General features: G+C 38.8%; 2 protein-coding genes across 3 annotated transcripts; one reads left to right on the forward strand and one right to left on the reverse strand.

Annotated features, from left to right (window-relative positions):
• Positions 1–469: 469 nt before the first annotated feature.
• On the reverse strand, positions 470–1,533 carry LOC116161380. Of its 2 annotated transcripts, XM_031474713.1 has the most exons (3): positions 1,380–1,533; positions 919–1,301; positions 470–867 (listed from the first exon to the last, which is right to left on the reverse strand). In XM_031474713.1, the coding sequence occupies exons 2-3, from the start codon at positions 1,193–1,195 to the stop codon at positions 701–703; spliced, it is 444 nt and encodes a 147-aa protein (XP_031330573.1). In that variant the 5' UTR covers positions 1,196–1,301; positions 1,380–1,533; the 3' UTR covers positions 470–700. The 2 variants fall into 2 exon arrangements, with proteins under 2 accessions (XP_031330573.1, XP_031330572.1); XM_031474712.1 differs by having other exon boundaries at positions 919–1,503.
• A 3,424-nt stretch (positions 1,534–4,957) lies between these two features.
• Positions 4,958–7,145, forward strand: LOC116161811 (fatty acyl-CoA reductase wat-like). The gene is made up of 7 exons (XM_031475280.1): positions 4,958–5,203; positions 5,250–5,644; positions 5,690–5,799; positions 5,849–6,038; positions 6,416–6,504; positions 6,555–6,735; positions 6,784–7,145. The coding sequence occupies exons 1-7, from the start codon at positions 4,994–4,996 to the stop codon at positions 7,127–7,129; spliced, it is 1,521 nt and encodes a 506-aa protein (XP_031331140.1). The 5' UTR covers positions 4,958–4,993; the 3' UTR covers positions 7,130–7,145.
• The last annotated feature ends 3,056 nt before the right edge of the window (positions 7,146–10,201 follow it).

Genomic DNA, 10,201 nt, shown 5'->3' on the forward strand with positions numbered 1-10,201 from the left:
TCACATCCAGACCCCACACAATAAACATCTGGAGGGAGAAGTTAATTTAAGGAGCCCCTTTCTCGCATTGCTAAGACACAAGCGAGGTACAGTCCGCATGAGATAAGAAAGCAACATGATACAGCGAAGAATCGGCATGAGATACTTCCTCCATGGAATAAAATGTTACCAACATATACAGACCCTCTGTCTTGACCATTAGGCAACTTTCCAGACATAGAGCTGGCATAAGATCTGCTGAAACTTTGTGGGAATGATTTATACCTATCGACTGATTTATTCATAGGGTACTGCCGAAAGAATACACCTGTCTCCCAGGAAGATTTTGGACTTTTCAGAAACAGACACTTTAAGGGAGGCTGAATATAGTCAGAGGGTACAATATTCCCCAAGGCCATGGTTCAAATAATAATATACCTAACACTAATAATAAAATGTTGTAGAATAAGACTTATAAAACATAAAAAAGTTTACTGATAACATTTTATAGCTACATAAAAAGCGTTTCCTTTGCTAAACGCTTGCACGTATTTCAATACAACTGAAACTTATTAAGAAAACATTTATAATAATAATAGTAACCAAACTAGAATAATTAAATAATGTTCAAAACTTGATTAAAACGGAACTAACTCAGCTTTATTACAAATGTATAATTCAGAATGAAAAGAAAAAGTTCATTTGAATTTAACGGATGGTTTTAAGTTTCGGCGGCCTGATTAGATTCTAATCCGCCGGTATCGTTAGTTTTACTGTCACCGTTTGTTTTGCTCTCACTACTCGTGGTAGTGGACGAGACTTTGTTTTGTACATCGCTCTCCTCGCTTTCCGGCAGAGGCATCTCCTGTTCCGAATCGGAAAAATACGCTAAAAAATCGAGTACGCATTAACAATGGCGAGGGACGGGTTGATAATTACCTTGCTCGACTCCGGATTCTTCGGAACCGGTCTCGTCGTCTCCATACTCGTATTCGGAATCAGAGAGAAAGTCCTCGTAGCCGTCCGGTTCGTAATCTTCGTCGTCCTCCGTTACGACGTCGTAGGTTTCATCTAATAGGAGATCCGGATCGCCGGGCTGCAATCCAAAGGCCGTAAAGTCTATCTCGTCGCCGGAGAAGAACTCCAAATCGTCGTCTTCGTCGATGTAATCCTGTCTGTGGGGGTTGCCGACGAACGACTCTCTTTCGATGCCCATTTTCTCCTACTGAAAGCCTCGATCGTGTTTTAAAGTTTATCGTTTAATTTCGCGCTAATTTTCACTTGGACACTTCACAATTTTTCCATTCAAGAATCAACATAACCTAAATCAACGCAAAGAAAGTGAATCTGTTTACGCAATTTCGAAGTGCTCGTTTATGTCGCGTTGGCTTAAAACTCACCCCATAATATAAACGAAAAACGAGCATATATAATGTGAAAAAAGCCGTTTTAAATACAAAAACGTGTATAATAAACTAACAAATTTGTGGTATTGCTAAAAATTGTCAAAACTGGATAGTTTATTTGTTTACACTAGATGTCGCTTTTGCGCGCCCTTTTCACGGTTTTGTCCCATACTTTCAACATTTGGAATTAGGTTTTCGATTGATTTGCAGAGAAAAATTCACAAACGTCACACTTTTTATTTATCCGATAACAATGGATTTTCTTTCGGAGGTTTTTATTTTTTTTATTTTTTACGCGCGTCTGTTATAACGGTTGGTAGAGATGGCACTGCGTTTCCTCAAACCCGCTGCATAAACGGCCAACTAGCTCAAAATTAGAAAACAAAATATGAGCTTCAGATCTTCCACAGCGGTAGTTCGTTCTGGGTATTTCATCTTAACTTCGTTGAGCGCACTTGATCAATTTCTAACTCCCCCGTATAAAATTGAGAAGGTACGAGGGTAGTAATATTAGTTTATTCTTAAAGATCAATATCAAACTAATTGTAATTATCTCAGTGTACTTAATCCCCAGGTTCTACGCTAACTTTTTGGTGTAATAAAGTCCTTTTGTTAAAAGAAAGATGGAAAATTACACGGCCTTGTAGGCAAATTTAACTAAAAACAAGATATGTGGAAATTATTGAATCGCCACTCATTTATCGCACATAGATTCTAAACTGAAGAGCTTTGATTAGCGTAATCCCGCTCCTGCAAGATAGGTAACCCGCCCCTGGTTTCGGGGTTTCGAGCCTACAGTTGAAAGTCAAAGACAATCACGGAATTATGTGTCGTAGCTCAATTTTGACTACAGTTTTTACCACCCCCGTGACTGCTTCATTCACGGAGAAAATGGTTAGATACAAACAACAAGTCAGTACATCGATCAAACGAATCGGTAATTTCCACATATTAAAATAAAATGATTAAAACTTATATGAATGTTATTACTTCAGGGACAAGACCAAGTAATCAACATCAATAAACATAAATTAAGCTAGCATAATTACACCAAAAATGTAAACAATTACAAACAATAGCATAATGGTATCACACATGTGATTCTGCATTGCGGTTAAACCAAGTAAATTTCAAAAACAAAGATTGAAACACACAAAAAATACAACATGCGGCATACAAAACACAAATATGATATAAAGAAATACAAAAATTACTACCCGCATTAAATAACGTACAAAATAACAACAAAGATTTGTGGAGCGACGCGTTCACGACCGCTATTCAAGACCAGATGCCCGTTCGCGCTGTTTAGATGGCGCAGGCAGCTTTTTCCCACCTAGAAATTGCATGTATAAAATGAATCTAAATGCCGAGAGAGTTCCTACAAATTTATATAGAATGCATTTAAAATCAAAGGTATGCCATGTCCTCCTAGAGCTCATCGGACCAAAAACCTCGCTGAAGAAAAGAATCACTGTTCACAGAGATAAAAATAGGTGCAAATCTGGAGCAAGAGAAGTAACTGTGGAAGACGCTAAACACATTTTACATCATATTGTACTGTACTTAGCCCCCAGGTTCGTTTAAAAATGGCCACCAGAATGACTATTCCTTCCAAAACTAAACAAGATCCCGCTTAAATTTGAAAAGTGACACGTATGTTAATGACCATATCTTTTGTCCTCCAATTTTTATTCCTCCTGCTTGCCATTTTCTTAATGCTTCTTCCAGGTCTGCCACATAAATGCTGAAAAGGGTTGCACTTAGCGGACATCCTTGCGTCCTCTACTTCTTCATTTAAGCGGTTGTTTAGTATTTTAGCGTAAAGTTTGTATGTTGAGTTTAGGAGTGTGATTTCCCTATAGTTTTTGATCTCATCTTTGTTTCCTTCTTTGTATTGTCTTCTTTACAACTTTCCGGAAATCCTCCTCCTCTCCATACCCTGTTAATAATTTTTCTGATTTGCTGTTTCACGTTTTCCGGCGGGTGTATTATCATCTCATTTGTTATTTGGTCTGATCCGGGAGCTTTCTTTTTTTTATCTTTGCTATTTCTGCTTCCATTTCTTCTTCCCCTAATTCTGAAGCTTATCTGTCCGTTTAAACTTTATATAAAGTAGTTTTTCCCTTCTTCTTCTCCAATGTCGTCCGGTATTCCTTCTTTATTTTTCCTCTCTTTGTTTATAAATTTCCACACTTCATTTACGTTTTTGATGCTTTGTATTTCTCTTATTTCCTCCTTTTGTTATTCATCTTTTTTGCGTTTGCATGTATTCTTATATTCTTTGTTCTGTACTCTTCGCCTGTATCTATCTTTTCCTGTTTTCCAATCCATTAGGACGTTTTTGTAATTTGCTTTTTCTCTTTCACTCTGTGTCCCACCAAATGCACATTAAACTTATCTTAATACCTGGGAGGTATTCTATGCCCCCAGGCCCCCCAAGTGCTATATGATCCCGCAAAACTTCCAAAGTCCTGAGTAAAGCTGCACAGGATTCTGGAGTTCCGTTCGATGGTCCCCCTCCAAAAATTACGTCAGTACCAAACGCGCTAGGTATTGTGAGGAAGACATGTAGAACAAGGGGGTATGGAACCCCCCCCCCCCCAGTAGATGAAAATGGTATGATAAGTGTAGGAAAATGAAGATGAACTGTTTCTTTTTTCCTGGAACGTATTCTATACCCCCATCAGGTGCTACGAGATCCTCAAAACGTGCAGCCTTAAAAGTCCCACAGGATTCGGGAGTTACGTGCGGTGGCCCCTCTCCAAAAATTGCAATGTAAGTGCGAGAAGCACTAAGTCTACACACATACGTCTCAAATTCAGCATACGCGTGCCAATTAAAAATGGTTGCAGACGGAAGGGGGTGAACACACATTCTATCCCTCATGCTACGCTCAGAGAAGGCGCAAAATCAATATTTAGCAGTAAGTTGCGCTACTGTGATTATGTTCAAAATTGTAACTTATAACGTTTGCATCATGAATAAAGCAGACGATATATTGTCTGTATTTGACAGTACTTATTGATTTAAAGGTATAATTCAGGTAACGTAGGTATCGATTTTGATCTTGATGGGGTATTTAAAATTGTCGCTTCATCTGTCATATAGGCAAAGCAAAAAGGGTAAGTTTCATAAGACGATCTATAACCTAAATAGGAACTACAAGTCAACGAATCAGTAAGAAAAATCAACATCCGGAGAGCCATGAGATCTCTTAGGTACTTTAGATTTTTACATCCTTGAATCTCTAGATTCTACATTATTCTCGAGGTCCTCTGAAGGTGCCAAATATTTTGCGAACCAATTTTAGTATAGGTTAACAGATTCGAATAAGAACGTCTCCGATTGTTATTAAATGTGGCATAGGGGCGAATAGTCAATCTGAAAACAGCACGTGTAATGATAATGCCAGACTACTTTGTAATCTATTCTGACATGTTTGACCTATTTATTCTACACCAATGTAATGCACCATTGTGTTTTGGAAATTACCATAATATCAGCAATGTAATAATGCGCGAAGGTTGAAATCCCATGGCCGACGTGGATACTTATACGGATGCGGCGGCGTACATGTCCATGTTTCGCTTTCTGATCGCATAAAGATGAGTCAAGTGGAAAAGCAGCGATCGACGATCGAACAGTTCTTCTCGGGCGGCCGTGTTTTTCTAACCGGGGCGACTGGTTTTATGGGAAAACTGACTTTGGAAAAATTACTGCGATCATGTGAAGGCCTGGAGAAGATCTACGTGCTGGTCCGCGTGAAAAAGCAAAAGGATGTCGAGGACAGGCTGGAGGAGCTCTTCCAGAGCGTAGTAAGCACACGTTCTTCTTCAAACAAGGTCACTTGCATGTTTTAAGGTGTTCGATCGGCTCAAAATGGAGCAGCCCGACTTTAAGGAAAAAGTTGTTCTGATTCCAGGCGATTGCGTTCAACCCGATTTGGGGTTAAATCTTGAAGATAAAGCGATGTTGATGGAGAAGGTCAACTGTATCTTTCACTTTGCGGCCACGGTTAGGTTCGACCAAAAAATTCGAACCGCCGCCTATATCAACGTTAGGGCCACTCGAGATCTGCTGCGTATGGCTAATAGGATGTTCAATTTAAAATCGTTTGTTTATATGTCGACGGCCTACTCGTATTGTGTTCAGAGGGATATCGGGGAGGAGTTCTATAAGCCCCCAATAACCGGCGAGAATTTGCTGAAGTTGGTGGATTCGTGCAGTGATGATTTTCTTGACAAGATAACCCCCACGTAAGCCGCTGGTTGCTTTCTGGGTGTAGTAATAACGATTTACAGTCTTCTAGGAGATTGGCCAAATACATACGCTTTCTCAAAAGCGATCGCCGAAGACGTAGTACTCAACGAAAGCGGAGGGCTACCATTGGCCATAGTTCGCCCTTCCATAGGTACGACGATATTAACTATACGGGCTTGTTGCAAGGTAAATTGTTATAGTTATTCCCACTGCAAAGGAGCCAATTGAGGGTTTTATTGATAATTACTATGGCCTCACCGGGGTACTGTTGGCAAGTGCTGTCGGTTTAATTCATGTTTTGTACGCGAAATCGGATGCTTTGTCCGATATAGTACCTGCAGATTATGCCATCAACAACGCCATTGCAGCCGCCTGGAGCGTTGGAGTGGAGTAAGTTCTTTTTACGTGTCTCTAACGGGTACATCGCGGCGTTTCCACTTGAAACTTCGCTTATTCACGAGAATAGTCGGAAACAATTTTTGGGCAATGATTTCTGCCCTTTAGAAGGGTTGGAATGGATTCCCACCGATTCCACAATAGCTTCAAAATTCTTTACGACCCGAATTTGACGGTGCGCTCTCGGCCATTATTCTCATTTTTTACTGATAAGGGCATCCGCCTCCAGTCTAAGCGACAGGATTACCGCGAGGGTAATTACCGTAACTACTTTCATATATCGAATTTGGAAATTTGTGTGATGTTGCCAGAGGCAGATTTATTATGTAACGACGAACAACCAGAACATTTAAGCATTTTTTTCTTAATAGGGAGCCCGAAAATAACGTAGCTATGGGCGATTGTCGCAAACCTCCCATATTCAACTACGTCAGTACCCGAGAAAATCCTCTTACAATGCGTAAGTATCGTAAAGTTTGCTTCTCTAGGATGTTGGTAAAAATGTTCCAGGAGAAATCATGAGATATGGCGAAACGCACTTTGCGAAGTATCCAATGAAAAACATGTTATGTTTCTATTTCTTAACTCTAACCAGTAATTACTACCTTTACATCACGTTGAAACTCCTATTTCACTACATTCCCGCATACATCGTCGACTTTGTCGCACGGCTCATAGGAAAGAAACCGTTGTACGTTCGCAGTGCACACGCCAAGTTTACCTGAAGCTTAAATTTCAGCCTTGTAGACGGTTACAGTAAAATAGGCAAATTCATGAGTGCAACCGAATACTTTTCAATAAACCAGTGGAAGTTCTCCAATGACAACACGCAAGCATTGTACCGCAGCATGAGCGAGTCGGACAAGAAGAAGTTTTGCTTCGATATGGGCACGATCGATTGGAATGCGTTCTTTGACATCTATGCAAGGGGTGTACGCGTATATCTAGCCAAGGATCCCATGGAGACGTTACCTGAAGCAAAAAGATGGCTACGTAAGCTTCAAGTGATGTATCACATCGTGATTTGTACATTTTGGATTGGGTTGTTGTGGACAGGATATAGTCTTGTGAAATTTGTTTTTTAATAAATCGGTCCTCCTATACTGTTTTCCAGTAGCTTCAACCAACAAACAAAACACTCAGCATCCAACAGAAATACAGGCGTGGAATACCCCCCAGTATACGGGTAACTTAGGAAATATTTTTTTACATGGGTTTCATCTGGTCAGGTGTTGATAAAAAATTGATATCGGATAAGAATTAGGTTTTTCGACAAACAATGTCACGTGCGAGATAAGCGATGCAGGTGTTTGATCATTTTTGGCGGCGTAAATAAATTTGATTAATTTTATTAGAGTTGGTTTTTGCTTAAATAGGTAGAATGAGGAGAAAATGAGCCTGTCTATATTTAATTTGAAAGAGAGCGTAATTGTCTGTGACGATATTTTTGGAACCAGTACTTCAGCTCTTTGTAACTTCTTTTTCAAACTTCGAATCCTTGATTACGCATTGTAAAGTGTCGTCTCCTCTATTCCATTTCAAGCCGAGGACTCACATTTCTCGAGGAGAATCACAATTTCTATTTCTGAGGATGACGTCCGTCGCCTCAACTCCATTTTAGCAGCGATAGTTTTCCTCCAAAAATTATATTTCCCCTTCATTTTTTACAGCATTGCCTTGTTGCACTGCTTCAAAGTTATATACCTGATTGCGTTGACTTCCGGTTTCTCCAATTATCCGAACTGAGAGCTTGCCTGATTTTATCAACGATATTAACTTTCAAAACATCTGGGAGAATACTGAAGGTGCGCTGATAATATATGGTTTGCTGTACCTTGTTTCCCTGTATGATTTCCATACCTTTCGATTACTTCGGCTTATCAATAGGTGATAATGATTGTAATTGCACAAGGAGTGTCGAATTTTTTAGCACCTGAAGCAAGTACCTACTTTCTGCTAATCTTCGTAGGACATTTCTTTCGATTGCCAACATTTGGCAGCGTCGTGATTTTTAGCACAAGAAATGAGATCTTTCCCCGCCGCATTTGATAATATTTCAGAAGCTGTGGGAATATCGCCTTCTTGTCTACTGCTTTTGTTCTGGCATGTCTTCGATGGCCCTCTTTGAAAAATGATCAGAAAAGTGCTGAGAGCGTAACAATTTAGGGAATAATCTAACATTGATCGTATAACGTGATCAAATATCTAAGGCAGAGGACCCCTTACCTTACGTTAGTTGTAAACAACACTATGACCTGAAGCACAGTAGGGATGGAACGTAAAATAAAACACTCAAATTGTGAAAAGTTTGTTTAGTAATGATCGCAATTATTATTGATTGTAAAAGCTCGGAAATTTAAGTCGAAATAAATTATATTGCAAAAATAAACTTTGAAAATTGTAGTTCACCGAATAAAAATAGAAATAGGCTGGGAAAAAAAGAACTTGCCAATAAAAAAACCAGCCGTCAAATTAATATTAAATTATGTAGTAAAATTAATTGTTTGTAATGATGTGAATGCGTAACATAAAGTTGTAACATCACAAAAAGTAGCAGGTAAACTTCTAGAGGAAACATATAGGTTAAAAACAAGTTTTGGGAATTATGGGTCACGTAAGCAGGTACCAAGATTCTAAGAAAGGGTGAAATACACAGGATGTGACTCATCTTTGGTGCAATAAAGTCCTTTTGTTAAAAGCAAGATGTAAAATTACATGGCCTTGTAGACAAATTTAACTAAAAACAAGATATATGAAAATCATTGAATCGCCACTCATTTATCGCACATTGATTCTAAACTAAAGAGCTTTGATTGGCGTAATCCCGCTCCTGCAAGATAGGTTACCCGCCCCTGGTTTCGAGCCTACAGTTGAATGTCGAAGACAATCACGGAATTAGAAATTGAAAAATTACTACCTGCATTAAATAACACAAAATAACAACAAACATTTATGAAGCGACGCGTTCGCGACCGCCATTCAAGACAAGATGCCAAACGTACCCCCATTATTCCACGTGCAAATTCTTTCGAATGGTGTCTCGGGTATTTGTTGTTTGAACGGTGTCTCTATATACGCCAACGGTACGTACTGGTCGTTTGAAAATGGAAAGCGGACAACTCAAGGTGATATCTGTTTCTAACTCCTGAAACCTCGCAATGCCAAAATGAGTGCAATCGTCCTCTTTGCGTCGTTCCATTTGCCTCAAACTGTCGAGCATAGGTAGGCCATGATGTTTTCAAAAGTAGGAGGCTTAAACCAGTATCTTCTGTGAGACAACAACTTCTTCGACCTTATCGGACTGCTGGAACGGTTCAACCACCATATTCAGATTGAAACAAATACAAACCGAATATCTCGATGGACTAGAAGGGGTCATAAAATACATTGAACTTATTACGTCAGTACAGAACATTTTAAACGTTCATAAATTAGGTTGGTAGAGTAGCCTTGGTTGAAATACAGCCCACTAAAAAATAAAATGGGTTTTTGCATATTTTGATATTTACTCTGCAGTGAATTTCATCCAAAGAGTTCGCTGAAGTTCAGTATGAACGATTTACATCTATTGACAGCAGGGGTTGGAACCGGAACCGAAAAGTACCGGTACCCGAACCGGAACCGATTGCATTTATAAGCTTCTGACTGAACTGAAAAAAAAACAGGAACCGGAACCGAAAATTACTGGTCACAGAACCGGTACCGGAACCCTTAAAAAATGAGAAGGAAGAGGGGCACTGTCGAATGAAATGACATCTACATTAAATGTACACATCATATCGAATAATCGAGAGAATCACGTACTTTAATTGTTTGTATTATTTATTTTCTATATTTATTAATAATTTATATTTTTTTATAGTAATTTTATTTATTTATGTTGAAACCCTTAAAAACCGAAAAAAACAGGAACCGGAACCGAAAATTACTGGTCACAGAACCGGTACCGGAACCCTTAAAAAATGAGAAGGAAGAGGGGCATAGTCGAATAAAATGACATCTACATTAAATGTACACATCATATCGAATAATCGAGAGAATCATGTACTTTAATTGTTTGTATTATTTATTTTCTATATTTATTAATAATTTATATTTTTTTATAGTAATTTTATTTATTGATGTTGAAACCCTTAAAAACCGAAAAAAAAACAGGA

Source organism: Photinus pyralis, unplaced genomic scaffold (assembly GCF_008802855.1).
Source record: "Photinus pyralis isolate 1611_PpyrPB1 unplaced genomic scaffold, Ppyr1.3 Ppyr1.4_LG10, whole genome shotgun sequence".
NCBI classification, from domain to species: domain Eukaryota; kingdom Metazoa; phylum Arthropoda; class Insecta; order Coleoptera; family Lampyridae; genus Photinus; species Photinus pyralis.